Source organism: Molothrus aeneus, chromosome 3 (genome assembly GCF_037042795.1).
Source record: "Molothrus aeneus isolate 106 chromosome 3, BPBGC_Maene_1.0, whole genome shotgun sequence".
In the NCBI taxonomy this organism is placed as follows: domain Eukaryota; kingdom Metazoa; phylum Chordata; class Aves; order Passeriformes; family Icteridae; genus Molothrus; species Molothrus aeneus.
Genome location: NC_089648.1, coordinates 78735993 through 78755639, shown reverse-complemented (window position 1 = coordinate 78755639; position 19647 = coordinate 78735993). Strand labels below are relative to the sequence as shown.

Here is a 19647-nt window from a genome sequence, read left to right as displayed (position 1 = left end):
TCAAATGAACTACTGAAAAGGAAACAAACTGATAATGTTTGAGAAAAGAGGGCAAGAAACAAAAATGAAAACAAAAAAATTATTACTTCAGTACCAACATTTGTATGAATATTTGTTACAGAAATTATGCCATGTAACCCACAAAGCATGTTTCTGACCCAAAGAACTCACATCCTAGACAGACCAGAAGGAGAAGGGAGACAGAGAAGGTTGCACATTCACAGATTTGTAGTGAAGCTGAGGTAAAGAGACAGAGGGAAGAAATGAGCATCAATACCTGTCCTGAAATGGACACACCTGCATTGCTGGTTTTACTGAATGCCCAGACATTAGTGCTTTGACTGCAATATAATTTACCAACTGGTATCACATGGTGTCCTTCTTTTTCAGATTACTACTAAAAGCAAACTAGCAAGACCCAGGGAAAAAGGAAGGTCATCATCTGTCTCCTACTACTACTGTGAAAAGGGTAGAAGTGCTTGGCACTTCTGACCTGTATCACCAACTCTTTAGGAGCAGACAATAACAAAACAACAAACCTTGAATCTCACAATTCAGGATGAGCCTGCAGGTTTAGGAATGAGTAAAATCCTCACACGAAACACAAAAAGCAAACCTGAGAAAGGATTCAGTTGGTAGGGAGTGAAAAGGTGGTACCTTTCTTGGGCACTTGCTATTTGTTTAGCTATTTACTCAAATGATCCAATCTGTATTTCAAAAACAGTATCCCATTAATTAAAAAACAAACAAAACCTGATAAGAAAAAAAAACCCAAACAAACCAAAGCACCTTCCCCAAGAAGAATATTTTGAGAACAGGAATGAAATGCAGGATAACACACCTTCAGATCAACCCCACAAGCCAACTTCCAGGGATGTGAATTTATTATGTCAGTTTTTTGAACATGAAACTAAGTGACCCAAGCAGCACAAGCCTTTTCCAAAAGCCTTCCTCACAAATGAATCCAAAACTGCCAGTGGATATTTTCAAAGTGCTCTTCCCAAAAAGGGCATAAACATATACAATACTTGGAAATCTAAGGCATCGCCACAATAGTCACACACCACCCTGCATTTCTTCTCTACACTTACCAATCCCATTCTTATCCTTGTCTCAGTGCACCAAAATGCAGATTACAAGGCACCAAGAGTTCTGCTGAACTTGTAAAGCTCCCAAAGCTTTAAATACATATCTGTAAAACCAAGCTATGCAGCAGTTAAGGTTTGAAAGCCATGCAACTTGAGTTTAGCCTTTATACATACCTACTTTTGACTATATTCTTCTGCTGCTTTATTCTATTTTCCCCAGCAGTATTTCTGATTCATTCAGCAAATGGACAATTGCCCAGTTTTTGCCCTCATCCTGTGACCCATTAAATGCTTACCATCTGCATTCTACATTGAATATAAGAACTTTACAAGTTATGCAGCTCTGTCCATAATATGGTAAGACTACATACAATAAATGTAAACTTTGCAATAATTTCCTAAGATCAGTATTCCTATACTAAAGGTGAATGACTGGTACAAAAATTATGAAAGCCCAAAGGGTAAAATAAATGCCCACTAACTTTGGTTGCTTAATTTCAGACACTCAGTGCCTAGTTTTTCAGTCAGTACTTTCTTTTAAAAGAACTTTAACTAGAAATGTGTTTTGAAAATATAAATTCAGCTGCTATTCTGATTATCCAGCATGCCTCTAAATCAGGCCCAAAGTATCTAAAAATACAAGCAAAATTTAAAGTCATCACTACAATCTATTTTTTTTCCCTATTTTTTCTCCAGTTCACAAAACCCCTCTGGTTTACTACTGATTTGCCTTCCAAATCAAGGAAGTCATATGGAAGAGTTTGTGAGCACTGCTGGGCAGTGTTAGAGTCACAGGGGTAATCTTCATCTGACATTTATTCTGATTTTTGAGCATCTGCTATCACAGGTTATATATTCTCTTGGTAAACATCTTGAATACTTGACTACTTACATTTTAAAAGAAAACACAGAACTCCTACAACAAAAATCAAAACTTACCTGTGGCTTTCAGTCCACAGTACTCATTTCTACCACTTGTACTCATTTCCACATGGAAAGAAGTTTCACGCCTTGCCAATACTACAGGAAGTAGAATGAGAAACACTCTGTGGGCTCCCCAATTCCACTGGATGCACTTCCAACTCCAGCAGTGAGATAGTCTGTGCATCTCCACAGTGGTTTAGTTCAGATCAGAGGGGCTCCTGAAGCCTCCCAGTTATCTGCACGTCACGTGCTTTGCAAGTGCTGTGCAATGGTGTCTGGATACACAACCCTGATTTCCTTTAAAGTAAACTGAACTAAGTATCTGCTCCAAAAGTTACAGAACATTAAGGCCACAGACTAACCTAGGCAAAAGCAGTATTTCCCAAAATTATAGAAGCACCCATGCTGGATCCTCAATGCCAACCACTTCATCCCACAGAAACACTTCTTTCTGTACTGTACTACTTGGTTTAGTAAACAATGCCAAAATTTTAATTTTCAGGCTTTTCCTAACTCCATGTCCCATCTTAAGCCATGCTGAGCAGTGTGGAATTTATAGACAGCTTCCTTGTATGCACACGCTGAGACAGATGAAGAACTTCCCTTCACATACAGAGCCTGCCTTGAAAGAGTGACCAAAATGACCTGGCTGTCTATAGGAATAGACAATAGGAACAGACAGCAAATGAGCAGGAACAAGGACAGAGCTGGACATCACCACCTTGAAAGCTTCCATGAAAACCAGACATTCAACCAAGCAGCGATTTTGTTGGCAAATGTTATATATACAAACTTCAACAACTGGGAATCGTAAACTTATGTACCTTTTGAAAACTTATGTCAAGCTCTTATAACACTGTGAATATGGGCAAAATACAACTTTCTAAATACCATATGACTTGGTCAGATGTGAGCAGAACACCCACAAAGAACAAAGACAACACGTTCCCTAAAGCTGCATGATGCATTCTTTAAACCTAATTGCAATGTGCCTCCATGAGATCACAAAACCTGTTCCAATAAGAAGCTTCAATGTTATAGAAAAAGTTTTTAAAAAAGCCTAACCAACATCTATTTAAAACTGAGATTTCATGGAGGGAAAAAAACCATCTTGCCATAGAATGGCAAGTTTCACCCTGAGCAGTTACAATTTAGCACATATATAAGAAAACAAACAATTTTTTATCCCTCCTCACATACAGGATATCAAAAGCTCAGCCAATGAGAATAACACCTCAAAATCTTACAGAGAGAGCAACATGTAATGGAAAGTTATGTGCACATAAGAATAAAAAAACATACAACTACAATGTAAATTATCATCACTAGTTATTCAGCAATGAATGATGCAAGTGTGTGTTACACATACTAAGCTACTACAGATCCTGATGTGTGTAGCCTAGCAATTTCAAAATTAAATCCACTATTTTGGTTCAAAACTAGTCATACAAGCACTGCAGTTCAAAGGCACAACTCATGCCAAATGTAATAGTAAAACATGAACACAAAATCACAGTTTCAATATTTGGAGTAGCTCCGCAAAATACAAATCCATTATATCATTAACTGTATTAAGCTATCTACATAAGAAACTCCCCATTTGCATGACCTCTGCAAAAGTCAACAGAAAGTATGTAATTTTTAAAGAGATTTATTTTAGTATTTTAAAAGAACAAAATGTAATTTATGCCATGCTTTTTATTGATTCCCTCAATACTTTTCCCTTAGCAATTCTCAACATAAAGGAAAAAAAAAAGAAAAAGGTCACGGTCACAAGGATTTTCATCATCAAGAGGAAATTCTAACATAACATTGGATTTGAAGACTGCAAGTCTCCAACTTTACAAGACAGACAGCATCTTTAATAAATCATTAAAGAAACTTAAGTTCACATTAAAACAAAATACAGAAGAAAGTTTATTTCTTCCACAAAACTAATTTCAATACATGCAAATTTTATCTACTAATTCAGATTTTAGGCTAAGCTTCCTCTTCATATCAGCTATATTTTAGTATCAAAAGCCAATTGCTGCAGTCAATTGCAGCAGAATCCTCCAGAATCCTGCTACTTCACAGCACAGAAGGCATTTGCCTCATTCAGAAAAGCAGCCAAAGCAGAGAGGGAATTTTATTGATACAGATAATTCCTAACTGGATGGCACAAGTTAATCATACAGGCCCACACTGTACAGCCTACTAACAATCCACTGAAAAGCAGCAACACAATGGCACAGTTTTGCTTACCAGCTATAGTAAGGTACTGAGAGATACCCAAAGAACAACATTTACAACAAAGCACCTCACAAGAGAAACAGTGGTTGAGCAGGTGAAGCACCAAAGATGACCCAGGAATGTTGTATTTTACTCTTTCTGCCAACAACCCACACAAACTCTTGGCAAGTTGCCTTGTCTTGGTGCATCTCTATTTTCTCATTTTTAACAAATTTTTTCCAATAAGAAGAAAAATAAGTATTCAAACCTTTAAAATGCAGTGAATGCCCGTGGCCTCACTACAACACTCTGGATAAATGAAAGCTGATGTGAGGGTTGTGTTTGGGGGGTTGTGTTTTTCTGTGGATTTTTGTCTGTTCGTTCTTTAGTGCATTTTTTTTAAGTTATTCCTGAAGAAAAATAAGAAGACACTTCTGTTCTTATTGCTGATGAATTAGGCTTTGAAAAAAGATTACCCAGATAGAAGCAGAAGCACTGAAGCCTACCTACCTCCAATCATGTGCGGAGCCTAAACGAACAAGATGCAAGATGCTTTACAGACAGCAGTCAAGAACCTGTGGATACAGCAATTCTGCAGATACAGATTCAGGAGTACCCCTCTTAGCCACACCATGGTACATTTCCCCCCTGGAATTCAGTTTTTCTGAGGTGCAAGATACCAGCATTACTTGTTTCCCTCTACAGTAATTTTTGGCCCTCCCTTCTGCCACAGACAAAGTGATGACCTATGTTTCCTCCTGTATCTGACAGGGCCGCTGAGCAAGGTGCACTAAAGCAGCATTCCTCTTCTCCAGCCTTTAGCCCTTCTTTTCAATATCTATGGCTATTACAGAAAAATACTTTTCAGGAAAAGAAATAGAAAATGAACTACAAAACCACTTTAAAATGAGTTCTTGCAAGAGCTAAGAGATCAAGACAGAATAATGCACATACACCTTATGAAGACCTTAAAACCAAGGCTTTGATGTTTTTTCTAAATCTGTAGGGTCACTTCAGCAGTAACATTTTAAACACAAACCTCTTCAAGCATGATGTTTGTTGACACATACTTGTCAAAAATTGCCAAACCTTACCACAATTAATGAAGCATCAGTTCTGCCTTGTTCCTTAAAACATCATTATTTTCTTGTTCCTGCTCCAAGTTAAGTCAAAACTATCTCCCTTTCCCACAAAAACAATGAGCTGAGGAATGAAAAACATCTACAAGAGTTCACAAAAAGCTGCTTATAACATACAGGGGAGTTAATGTTTCTCTACAACAACAAGACAGCAGCATGGATGGATATTCTTCTGTCCAATTTCTAACCTTCTTCAAGTATAAAAACAACTTGTACAATTATCCAATAATTGCTTAATGCCAGACAGCTAAGAACTGAAAAGTGAGCATGACTTACTTGAAACCCATGTCAATTTTCCAACTACTGCCTCAAAGTTGCTGCATTAGTATTACAGGGGAAAAAAAGGAAATAACATTTTTCACACTAAAGCTGAAAAAAGTAATTCCATTACAAGGTTCAAAAATCAAACCACTTGGTAATTTTCTTCAATTTATTGGGAAACGTCAGGAAGATGAGTTCAGAGATACTGGCAAGGGTATTTGATAAAGTTGACAGATACTTAAGTAGTTCAGAGAACCTTTCTTCTCTGAATGATAAGAAACAAGATTCCTCTTGCAACTGAAAGCATCATACATCAGCAAAAAAGCTTTCAAATGTATTTTTTATTCAATTAATACTCTGCCTTACATGATGAAAATATAACTAATTAACACTCCTGCTGTGAAGACTCAACCTTGCTTCATGGGTGAAATGTGAAGAAATGGAGGATAAGCAGCAGTGATTATTTTGAAATCATACCAGCATGGGAGATGTTTGTATTAAGGCACAATGCTCTTTGTAGCAAAGACTGTATTACTGAATGTTTATACAGTATCCAGTGTGAAGGGACACTTACTCAGATGAAAACTCCGAGCACAGCACAGCCCTCTAGTATCAGCCACTTCCTTGCAGTGCATGCTCTAACCATTTGTGTTAGTCAGCATCAACATCACTAGCAAATGCTTTTTAACATTGGACACATACACTTCATCTTCCCATTAATTTGTTGGCAGATGAAAGGACTTAACATAAGATCCTAAACATTTTCTTTCCAAGTTGGTTTCATTCCAAAAGATCAAATCCAGTTATGACATAGGTTAGCAATAGTAGTTCTATTTCCAGTATTAACTCCCAGTTTGCAATTTTAAAGTATGCAACACAGAGAGCAAAGCACATCACAAACAACATGATGGAAGCAGTAGTAATCTGGTTTGTGCAATAAATGAGTATCAAATCCAATAAGCTTATTCAAAGAAGGCTTACTTAATCATTACTCAGAATTACTCTAAAATAAACTATATGACTAAAGATGTAAAATGAAACATCAATGTACATTTTATAGTGAGAACAACCAAAACTAATTCATTAAGGATAGGAAGATATTGGCTGAAGGGTGTTGTCTCTGATAGGCGCTTAAGAATTCACCATTAGAGATCACAAGTTGTCAAAAAAGCTATTTATTCATGGGAATACCCAAAATCTAGGATGCAAGTTTGATTCAAAGGTGAAATCAGACTAAGAATGCTGGCTTGGGTGTTTTTGTTTGTGTGTTTTGTTTTCTTCTCTCTTCAGAAACAATAAGGACCTAAACCACTTGCTTCTGTTGAGCAAAAACTGGTTTGGCCAGTTAAGGATTGCAGATCTCAGACTACCAAGGAAAAAGAAGCCCCAAACAAAGACCAGCTCAGTTACTGTGCTTTTAAAATCATGGCTTTTTATGACACACTCACAGTGCACATGCACATAATGAGATGAACTCAAAATCTCTACTCTCTCACATGTATCAGCAGTACACTGACAACAAAATCAGCTGGAAAATAACACAATTTGAAATATTAGAAAGCAGGCATTCTTTATTAAAGTGCTGGACACTTTCAGAGGATATCTTTGCTAATCAAATGCGTGAGTGAAACTTTACAACAGGGTATTTATTCCATCATGATCATATATACTCATTACAGTGTACTTCCTAGCTAATACATAAACATCATTTTTCCTCGAACTAATTTGCATGCATCTGTCTCCTATTGGAAGCCCTTTTAAGGTCCTAAAAGGTTGTCCAAGGGGGTCTCTGGTGGTCATACTCAATGAGTGCCCCAGTATTACAGGTGACCTTTCCTTGAACTTTTTTTGGGAATGAGCTGTTACTTCTTGAGCTAGAGGTTTGTCAAAAAACCCACTATATTCCTCATTATCTGTTTCTCCAATAGTTCCAGCTATGTTTATCATCCTGTGTGCATACTTTTACATTCTTTTATTCTTTTGTTGCTAGTTCATCTTTAAGCTCCATCTAGCAATTCCAGGGGAACTGAAAATGTCTATTCTCTGTCATCTATAAATACAGGGTATTCAAATGTGTATTTGAATGACAAGCTTTTATTTGAAATCCCAGGGAACCACTACATTGTCTGAAATTTGACAAAAACTTCACAAGCTACTCACTTTCCTAGGCATTTAAAAATAAAGCAAAATAACCAACATCTATGGAGGTATCTTTCTCAAATGCAACCAGAAACTGACATTTTCTCAATTAAGATCTTACTTCACTACAATTATATTCTCCTGGCATGTGAAAAACCGAAATACATCTTAAAATAAGCAATAGTAATTTTCAATTAGCAAGTAGAACAAATATTCCCCATCTTTAAAATGCCAGCTTCTCAGTGCTCTCTGTGGGTAGGAAAAAAATAGGAGAGGGCTTCATTACACTCTCCCTTGAACGAACTACTATCCAACACAGTCTGTATTCCTCCATGTCTATTATCTTCCTGCTTTTCCCAGTTCAGGAATCATTCCCATGAGATCAGCCAAGCCTCATCTCCAAGCACCACAACAGCAGCCCTTTAAACATCTACAGTATGCAGCAATCCACACAAGCAATGGACACTACTTTGAGATGTTACATCTTTTCAAATTAATCCAGTTTTTAATAATACTTTAGCAAAATTTAGAATTATACTTCTATATTAATATATTTTATCTGACCTCTTACATTCAATTCCATTACAGAAAATGATTTGCTAATGTATGCTACAGGTAGACCTTCTACAAACCTCAGCCATTACTGAACTTCTAAAATTCTGCAGATTTGTGATGACCTCAAAATCTTTCTAGCTTTTCCACCACAAAGAATAAAACCCAATTCATTTTAGTCTGGGCCTTCAGTCCAATTTTTCAATGCTTAGTCAATTGAATAATTGGGGTTTTATATATATATGTGTGTATTTACATATATATGTAAGATTGAGAAGAAGCAGTAGAATCAAGAACATTACTCAGCCAAAAGGCAGGTCAGAAGGGTTAAGAATTACCTGTACAGGTCACATTACTATATAGACTATACCACTGCAGTAATACAACCAGGATGCTCAAAAGCCACATTTCAGAATAAGTACACCTTCTACAGCTTAGGTCATTTTAACTGAAAATAGAAGAAAATGCCAAAATCCCAACTACAGAAAATCCATACTATAGTCAAACTAAAACAGCTTCTTCACCTTTGGATATATTATTCTAGAATAAAAAGCAGAGCTATGGAAGATTTCCTTTGCAAAAGATGGCTCAGTTATCAGAATGATCACTTAAACAAGCAGGCATAATGAGGACTTCTCTAAATTTGCAGAGAAATTTAAATTCTCAAACAGATCTGTTCACTTCAGTGCTAAAAGACTAGCAATACTGATTCAACTGACATTGAATTTAAAATCCTTCCCAAAGGAAAGAAGGAAAATAAAATATCCATACTGAAGAGCTACATCAACTTTCTTGGTAACAAAAATACTGTGAAGATGCACACATCAAGCAAACAGGTTTTCACTTGGCTATGTGTAGTTGTTCTCACTTTCCAGGAGAAAATACAACTCCAGTCTAGACTCCCTAGTTCAAGGGGAACAAGGAAAAAGAAATGAGCAGGTTACTCAGGAAAAGTGTGCACATTAGTCAAAATAATAAATGTGAAGAAAGTATTCTGTAATCAAGTCTGCAAAGGATGTATCACAGTGCTTCATTAGGTCAACACAGGAACAGGTAAACAAGAGTGAAAAGTCAACAAATGTCAGGATCACCAAATGATAAAGATGACTCATCTATTTCAGTTTTATTTCTTTCTCAAAACTCCTGCTTAAAGTCAGCATAGTACTCAAGAAAAGGCCCACAGAGAAAAAAGATCTAATAGCTGTGGTACAAGAGATTAACAGCAGAAACCCTTCAGAAACAGAAAGCAACACAGTGGTAACCATGCACTCCATAAAAAGTGACTCTTGCTACCTTCCTTATGCCTTAATCTTTTTTTTTCTTTATTAGACTGCTCTTTGAGCACTCCACTATTTCTTTTCAACAAATCCCAGAACTGCAGTATTTTCATAGCAACTCCTGTACCCCATTTTGGATTCAGAAATGGGTTGTACTGTCTGTCATGAGCACAGATGCATGTTCACACACAGCCTCAATGACTTGCATAAGGATGTGAAAAGAATGTGACAAAACAAAGCAGGTGACTATAAGCTGTTCAGGTAAAGAATATTTAGTTTCAATGTTTACTGTAGAAACCTTAGGTGTAACTACATTTGACTTTTTCCACTACTTTACAAAAAACTGAAGAAAAGAGACCCTATGAAAGCATGTGGGAGAGCAAAATTCACTGCTGCTTCTGTAAATATTAAAGAATTAAAGCAGCTCTGTAATTTATATTCACGAACCTGAATAACAAGGATTTATTTTCTTCTTGCACTAAACCAATCACTATCACTATATAAATGGCCCATCTTTTCTAACACTGTAACCCAGTGTTTGTTTTCCTTTCCAACTCTGCTCATGACAGGTTTCACCTCTTCCTTCAAGATAGGCACTGTCTCTTGTCAATTTTTCCTCTTATCCCAACCATTTCATCCTTCTCTTTGTATTTTTCATTGCAGAGTTAACTCTTTACCTAATGTTTGTTAAGTAAGTCAACACCTAACCACTAATAGTAAAACCTGGGAAAGGTGTCACTGTTCAGGACACTCCTGGTGATAGATTCCCTCCCTTCCAAGAGTTCAAATGGAAGTTAAGAAACCGTTAAAAACCTGGCTAGCAAATCCAAACAATTCAAAACATCACTGAGAACAGCACATACAGAATGAAGAACAGAACTTTATTTCCACCTTTTTTTTCACCCACTACAGTCTCCATTTATCATAAGATAAGATCATGTTTTGCCATCCACCCTTCGTTCTCCTGACTGCTGCTAGCAGCACATAAGGAAAATACCAGGCAAAGTAGGGGCACAATTTCCTTATCCCTACCACTCCCTTGCCTTCAGTGTTTGCATTTTACACACCCTTGAATGCTAATTTTACTCACAGCTGTTCCTTATAAATTTCCTGGGTCATATCTGAAAAATCAGTAACAAGCTGCTCTGGGTTCCACAACCAGACCCTGAGACAGGGGTCTAAGAATCCATGTTGAAAGAAGAAAACTTGGGACACTCTTCACTTTATTCATTTTTCTAGTTTGATAATGCTTCAGTCAAATGTTAGGCCATCTAAATTCTGGACAGTTATACAGGACAAACATTTTGATATCCAGTCCATGTTTGAACAAAAAGGTTTTTATCAGACTAAAACATTTCAGCCCTCAGGAGGCTAATTTATGTTGCCTTGGCAGAAAACAAAGAATTATCATCATCTAAAATGATAAGACAGAAGACATCACTAATGCTCAAAATTTTGTGAAATAACAGATCTAACTAGGAGACATACTCAGATACACCCTGCAGGCAAATCAAACACATCATGCTTCTCAGCAAAATTCCCTATCCCACCTCCAAGACTTGCCTTTTCTCCAACTACAGCTGTGCTCACCTCCAAGACATCAAAATAAAGAAGGAAAATTTGCTAAATTGCTTTCTTACATGATATGCATGTAAGAAACAAATATTTCATAGATATATACAAGGAAAAAAAATTCCTGTCCACTCTCCTTGAGGGTTTAAAGGTGAAACACAGGCTCAACATACACCAGTGCTTTTATGTGGAAGCGAGTATGTTAAGGGCATGATGAAAGCAACTTGGATACCTGTCTGCACAAGGAAGCATTTGCAGAAAATTATGTAAAGGTACAGTAAGCTGGCTTATGATCACTAAATGAAGGAAGTTTGTGTGGCTTATGATCACTAAATGAAGGAAGTTTGTGTGGCTTATGCAATTCATGTTTAGGAAGACTTGGATTTTTATGTCTATTCTTAATGAAAAAAGTCAGTTTAGATTCTTTGAAGATTGATGGCACCCACGTAGAAAATTGTATTTATTCTACATAAATGAGCAAACTTTAACAAATAAAAGCTAAGACTAGGATTGGGAAAAAAACTAAACAAACAAAAAATCAAGAAAAGTGTGGAAATAGCACAGAACATATTTTCTTCTGTTGAAAATATTTTTACATCCTGGAGTTTAAGTCAAGTGCATAATCATAAGCATGACATTTTCTTCTGTCCACATATCTTCACACATCTATACTGTTAGTAGATGGAGCCACATTCTTCCTTTTCTTATCTAGAAGATAATCACTGAAGTTCAGACCCTATTTCAGGATCTCAAGATCAATCTTTTAGACAACTCACATAAAAAGTTGATGTTCACATATTGTTGTAGTCAGTCTCCTATCTCCCCTGTTCAAGTCTTCCTCTACTACAAATTACCAATTTCTACAACAAATGAAGGGCAGAAATAACCCCTACAATTTCTGTACATTTTCAGTAAAAAAATTTTGCTCCCTCTGGTGGAAGCAGTGAAAGCAATGATTATTCTCTGAACTCCCCTAACCCCACAGTGACCAAAAAGCCAAAAAGAAAGCTTTGCTCTCCTAGAATCATTGTCAAAGCAAATTTAAATCTTTCCAGTTTAATGACAGGTAAGCTGACACATCAAGAGAAGTCATTTATCAATAGAAAATCAGCAAGGTAGTGATAGAATTGGAAACAGACCAAAGTCCAACACATTATTTCTCGGGCTTCACCTTAGAGAAAGAAGAAAGAAGCAGAGGCATAAATATTACACAAGAACAGACAGGAAAAACATAAAGCTAGGTGACAGATGTAACTACAATAAAATAATTCAAATTGCAACCTCAATGCATTAGGCAACATGTGATACTCTTGCAGCCAAGTTTTTATGGTAAACCTTCCCATACTTCTCTTGGGAAGTAGTCCAGGATGGGAAGGACATGGCTACTTTTCTTCCTTCTGTCCCCTGAGAAGGCACAAGGAATATGAAGTACATTAATATTTAGTCACTCATTCATTAACTTTAAGGACCTAATGTGCCACAGCTGTTGACAGAATGCTTCCTTTCCTGAGCAGCCAATTTACGTTCTCCAAGATGTGAAAAGAAACAGTTTTTACCAGGCTTTTCACTCCCAAGCAGTGATTTTTTTTTTCCTACTACAAAATACAGAAGAAAGGTACATTTGTTCTAGGTTCTTGCTGATACCAAGCATCTTCCCTTTCATCAAATGACTGAAAATAACAGAAAAACTGGCCCAAGAAGCCTATAAAGAACAGATTAACTTTTCCAAGTAGCCCTTTAGGTTAACTTGGTGCAAGACAAAACGAGAGCCAAAGCAACGAGTTAACTGCACAATACCTTGTTGGGAGGCACACACAGAAGAAGAAAACAAGTTCTTCTCCATTCCTTTAGCTACCCAGTACTCTAGGTCCAAGAAAAAATGTCCAGCAAGTTGTTAGAGCAACAAAGCTTTTCTTTTGCCACCGCAGCTGGGCACATGGAGAAGACTGCTGTGTCAAATGGCTCTGATGGAGCTCACCCTTCATATTTTGCACTGACCTCCAACTAGCCAATAACCAACACCATTCTCAAAATTCTGTCTCTAGTTCTGCCAAGCATTAAGTACAAAAGTAATCAATTTCTCTCGCACAGAGATGTGGATCTGATTGATTAATCTTAAAGATAGCAACTTCACCTTGAACTTAATTTCTACTTCTATGCACTGCCAAATAGGGAAGGCTCTCCATTCATTTCCTTAAGAACCAGAGAGTAAGGCAACACGGACACATGCTACCTCAATTTGTCTTCCAAGAGTTATATGCCTTCGCAGGATAACTAGATAGTAATAGCTTAAATCTAAATCATAATTTAAGCAACATTTTGGATAAAGATCAGTACCTGTTTGTGGTCAAAACTGAAACTGAATGGAGAAAAAAAAAACCCTACTGATATCCAGCAGTTGAGTGCTGGTATTATACCAGAGTGCCTATTTCAAGCAGCTGCTATATTGGTATGACTGTAGTCATAGTACACATTTAGAGCAAGTAGTAGAAACAATGTACTAACCAAAAACCTTCATTCTTCTATTATTTTTTCAAAGCAGTGCTACATTTTCATTCTGAATATGCTTATAGTATCACCAAATGTCAAGCATAATCCCTGAGCAAACACACCAAAGAGTATCAGAACTTCCTTTTTCTTCCCTGACCTCGTTATCTTCCTTCACTCCCTTTGATTTGATTACACTGAACACAATTCACATTCCTTCTGTATTACAAACTTACTATCAAGATAGAATCTTGAGCTGAGGTTGCAAAAAACTGCTTTTCTTAAACAAGTTTTTTATAGATACGTTCTCCTCAGTGCAGCAAAATTTTGAAGCTCTTCAATTCCTACTCCAGTCACAATCAGTGCGCTTCATACACAACTGGACCTATATTATGTACAGTCTGAAAACAATGTATGTCTGACTTCCAACTGCTTATAACAAACTTTCTAAACTAGCCACCCTCCAATGTGACTACTCCCAAAAGCGCCAACAGAGCTCAAAGTGCAATTCATAAAAACTTCTTGGCTCTACAGGAGCATCTGTTGCAAAACATTCAATACAGGGAAGTTTTCCAGGCTTTGATAAAAAGTAACTTCGTTAGCATCAAAATGTTGTACCACAATTTAAAAACAACTTTAGCAGTAGTCACACCATGTCATAAACAATTAAATTTATGACTATAAATTTACTACTGTGAGTATAAAATTATACACCACCAACATCATGCCATATAGAGACTGTCAACTCTGACGTGTTTTACAGTATCCTGTAGAAGCTGCACATTTTATGGAAATAACCACATGGCAACTGGCAAGAGCAGCTCACCACCTGCAGGCAGGAGGCACCAAGCCACGAGGTGCCATCGATCCCAGCCACAGGTATCATTGCAAGGGGTGCACAGTATCTATTCCATCCCAGCAAGCTCAATTTCAACTTGCCTGTTTTACCAGTTTTCTAGAAGGTACTTTTTCATGTACATCCTTAACCATCCTTCCATTCAAACAAGTGGCTGGGGAATGGGGGAAGAAAAAAGAAGAATGTGTAACTCAGTCACTTCCAAAATACTTTCACTAGGCATGCTCCTTCCTCTGTATTTCATTTCCAGTTACTTCTCTCACTCATCGGGTGTATTTTGTAAAAACAAGCCATCAAAGTCTCCCTCTCTTCTGAAGCACAGACTGTTTTCCTTGATGTGTTTCTCTCATATGTACATGAATGAAGCATTAAACAAAAATAAAAATTCCTAACATGAAATTTCTTGGTGCTACAAAATTTATATGTATTTATGTATTCCTAAATACATAAATATTCTGTAGACTTCTGAGATCTAGACCACTTCCCCCATAAACAAACATTCTGGTCCAGCTTCAGTGATTAAACTAGGCAAACCTCAGTTTCCCAATCTTATCTTGTAATCTTCTGATATTTTGTGAAGACACCGGGATTAACAGCCTTCAGGAATTTTTATATCACTTGGACAATAGATACCACAGAAACGCTCTGCCTAGAAGCACATAGGAATTCCCAGCAGCATTGTGTGCGGCGCACATTATTTAACACCGCGTGTAAACCCCCCTGGCAGGCGCATCCAGGCGCAGCGCGCTGCTTTGCATTTGCAATTATTTCCCAACCTTTGCATCCCTTGAACCGATCCCGGCCCCACTCCCAGCTGCGGATCCACATCTGGCCGGCTGACGATGCCAACAAGTTGGGGCGAGGCAGGGCCGGGCAGGGCAGGGTTGGATGCGGGCGGGATGCTGGACCAGCCGGGGCGGGCGCACCTGCCCGCGAAGCGCGGCCGCCGCCCCGGCGCCCCCCCGCCCGCGGGTGCGGAGAGGAGCCGCGGCCGCCCCGCGCTCCGGGCGCCGCCCGCCCCGGCCCGGCCCCGCCGATGGATGGAGGGGCCGCGGGGGGCCGGGGCGGGGCGGCACGGCGCGGAGCGGGGGCGCGGTGCGGTCCCTCCCCGGCGAGCCCGCGCGAGCGGCGGCGGGGCGGGCGCCTCCCCATCCTCACCTGGTCGACGGGCAGGCGTACGGCGTTGCTGAGGGGCTGCAGCAGCGTGGAGCCCGTGGTGCTGGTGGCCATGGCGAGGCCGGGGCGCCGCTCCCCACCCGGGCTCCCGCGGCGGCGGCAACAACAGCGGCGCGAACGGCCCCAGCCCCGCACGGCGCCGTGACAACAAGGGGCGGGCGCGGCTCCGCCGATGACTGGCAGCGCCGCCGGCCAATCGCTGTGCTGCTCCGCCGCGGAGTGACGGGCGGGCTCGCCCAATCCCCGCCCCCCAGCGGGCTGGGCGGGACGAGGCGGTGCCGCGGCCGCCGCTCCGCGCTGAGGGTGGGAGGGAACTGCGCGCACCGCGCAGGTACCGCGCAGGGCCCGGCGCTGTCTCACCCGGTCCCAGCCTGTATTAGGGGACATTCTCCGCAGGACGAGCTATTAGACATTGGAATGGGCTGCCCAGGGCGGTGGTGGAGTCGCCGTCCCTGGGAGTGCTTAAGGAAAGACCGCTCAGTGCTGGTCTAGTTCACTTAGTGGCGTTCGCTCGTAGGCTGGACCCGATGGTCTCGGAGTCTCTTCCTGCCTGACTGTGATTCCCAGCGCTGACCTGCGCCTAGGTGCGCGGGGTGAGCGCTGAGGGCGCGGGTGGCTGAAGGATGCGGGCACCTCATGGGAAACGACACTTCCCTGCGCGGGGTGGGCACGCAGGGACAGCCCGACAGGGAGCGCGGTGCTGGCGGGATGGCTGGCCCAGGTGGCCCCTGAGGACGTGTCTGTCGCTGGGGGTAGCCCAGACCGTGTGGGTGCAGATAACTGTTGAGGTAATGAAGAGCTCAGCCCGTCTGGCTCCCAGCCATCGCCCTTTCTCCCAGACGGGCCCACGGGCCCTCAGCAGCGGCGTACACAGAGCTGGATGAGGGATGGATACGCACTGGGCATGAGGGTGGTCTGGAGCCCTGCAGAAGTGGCACGAAAAATGGGTAAAGAAATCCTGTTTTTAAAGCCACCCATGAACTTAAGGTAGTCTGTCTATCATGCTGTAAGATACAGTTTTTAGTTTATTATTGGCCTTTCTTAAAACCAGAAACGTGAAATGATAAAAGCACCAGTTATTCAGTGGGTTCAATCTAGCAGTGATGTTTCCTTAAAGAAAGCAAGAAGTGATGTGATGGCCATAGTACTGAATTGTGCACAGCACAACTCTTCCACCTGTCCAGTCAGCATTACCCAGTGTGAAACGAAGCACTTCAGTGAAGGCAGCACTTCAGGGAAGTGCAGAAAACTCTACCAGATGAGCTTATGCTGTAGGCTACTTATTAAGCCATTCTGGTTTAGTGCCCTGCCTGCTATTTACATTAGAACTTTCTGTAGATTTTTTTCCCTATGAAATAACTGAAATATTAATTTTTCTAAAAGACAATATTTTCGTGGTGAAGGAGGTTGCAAAGGAATATTCTGGTCTATCTATAAAACTGCTCAAGATCCCTGTGTTTCTTGAGATAAAACTGCAAGTGATTTCTTGCAGTCTATCAAACATTTTTTTATAATTTTTGTATGCTGCACCTCTAAACCACAATACAATCAGAAATTTGCCCTCAACACAAAAAAGTCACCATTTTAAGCATGTAAAAGATAAAATGCATTATCCAATGTTCTGCTAGCAGTCTGAGCGTGTCTGGATTAGTGGCCAGGTGTAGTGATTTACATAGCCATTTAAATTCATGGCTAGTGCTAATTGCTAATAGCAGGAAAATGGAGGTAAGTGTAATTATCTGAAAACACACGTTGTTTCTCTTGCTGAATTGCAGACCACACTCTGTAGTTATGTTTTAGCTTGTGGTAAGGTCTTTTGTCTGAATTTAAAGAGACTGGTTAATAGGTGCAAATAAGTGGTTTTAATTAGATTGCTTCACTGCATGACAGGCAATTACAATTGAGGTAGCATCTGCAGAAGCGATAGCATAATGTTCCTGTGGTAAAGCAAAAAAGAGGTGCTTTCAGAAAGGGGAAAAAAACCCCAAACTTTTCCCAATTAATTCTGAATGAGTCTCTTAAATCTAAACCTGCAAATTATATATATGTGTGAATAACACCATAGGAGTGCAGTGTCACTAGGCTCAGTACCGTCTCCATTATGCTATACATATGTATTATGTATATGAAGACTCAGCTCACTTTATCTGATTCTCTTTTATTAAGATACATATCTACACACAGAAATCTTTGGAAATCTTAACCTAAACATTCTCAAATGAAGCCACAGAAGAGCTGCTTTAGAAAAGGCTGATACCTAATTCTGAATCAGTCTAATCACAAGCAATTATTCTGGTGCATCTGTATAAATCTATGGAGGTGCCATTACTGGCACTTTGATGGAATACTGGCAGCTAAGAATTGACCTATTGAACAAACTCCTTATTTCCAATTAACAAAAGAAACAAACTCATGATATCACAGCATAAATGTTGGTTGGATTTAAAACACAATGTTTTATTTTCCTGGTAACTTTTATTCTTTTGTCAGTATTCTTGCAATGCTCAGAAAATAGCAAAAATATTCTTTCCTGTATGACTCCTAGGAGTTCATCTGTTAAGCATACATCTATACTGTGTATCACAGTATTATCAAAAATAGCTTGCACCTATGGCATTAAGTTACGTAGTTATGTCTTTCACAAGTTTTCAGTGGAGAAATGTGGTGCTTTGGGAAGACTTACTTGTGCTCTTATTTAGGAAGGTGTGTGTTAGGGAACACAACATCACAGAAATACATCTTTAAAACAGTTAGAAAATAATAGCCTGTTTGTTGAAACCCTCCCTTGGTGGGGGAGATTGGTTACATAGAAGAACAAAAGGTGTCCTGCCCCACAGAGCTGAAAATCGAAGTTTGCAATTAAAAGTGAGGTGTACAAATGTTGCTCAGAAGAAAGTAACAGGAAAATAAGAGATTTCTGACAGAGAAAATGTGGCTTGTCTTTGATGTCTGCTGTATAAATGTATGGTAAGGGCTGTCACTGGCACTGCTGTAAAACTAGGTCTTCTGCTTTTCCTCTTTGTTTTCTTTGTTTTATTACAGATGGTTTCAGAGAACTTCCTGCCTGTGTGAGAATACTGCATGTGGGAAGGTGAAGCATTGTCTGGCAACAGGCAGCATTCTGCATCACATCGACACAATGACAATGCAGTTGGTCCTGAAAGGTAAATGATGCTGTGAAAAGGAAGACTGGTGAGTGATACACAGAAGCTGATGTACTGAGAGTAGTGAATCTGTAAAATTTCATGTGAATTGAACAGTTTTCAATAAACATGACTTACATTCCTACTGTTTAAAATATTTTCATGTAAGAAAACAAGAAGTGATACTTCCACAAAGAAAATTCTTTCCACCAAAGGCTGTCAGACAGAATACAGGAAGATGTGGTGATTTATGTAATTCCAGGAGAGTGGCTTGGCATACCATGAACAACTTCTGATATTCTTCTTCTGATTAAGTTTTTATGGTCCCCTAAATGCTTTTAGTTCTTGGTTACAAAAAATCACGAAGGCATCTCAGCCCTACAGAGGTTCCTCAATCTGTCAGAATGAAGTAACAAACACTAGAGGTTTCTTTGTTTATTTGAATGACACTGTAAGATTCTCAGATGCTAACAGTACCAGTCTTCCCATATGACACTCTACAATAGAATAACAAAATGAGAAGCACTGTGGCAGGGGACAGGAAGGGATAAAGTTTCTAGATGCACCATTGTGTACAGTTCTTGTTCCTCTTTGTTTGATAAGGCCATTCTAGGAACGCATTCACAGTCAGAAAATAGGAACAATTACTGAAACTCCTTCCAACAAAAGAAATGAAAAGGAAAATGAGTTTCAATGTTAGAGAGTCAACCACTTTTGCACAGTAAGTCTTATTTTAGACTTTCCTATCTAGCTTGCTTAGCCTGAAATATTTGAGACTTCATTCCAAAGAGAAGAATGTTTCTGCAAAAGCTGATGCCAGTC

The 19647-nt window shown here is 39.5% G+C and overlaps 1 protein-coding gene across 2 annotated transcripts in view; it reads right to left on the bottom strand.

Annotated features, from left to right (window-relative positions):
* MBOAT2 (membrane bound O-acyltransferase domain containing 2) overlaps positions 1-15786 on the bottom strand; it is a 93523-nt gene extending 77737 nt beyond the window's left edge. The window contains exon 1 of one of the 2 annotated variants that reach the window (XM_066547236.1): positions 15665-15786. In XM_066547236.1, coding sequence (XP_066403333.1) covers positions 15665-15736 — 72 coding nt within the window. In that variant the 5' untranslated portion in view covers positions 15737-15786. The remainder of the gene's footprint in view (positions 1-15664) is intronic. The other variant, XM_066547237.1, reaches the window with a different exon arrangement.
* Positions 15787-19647: the final 3861 nt, after the last annotated feature.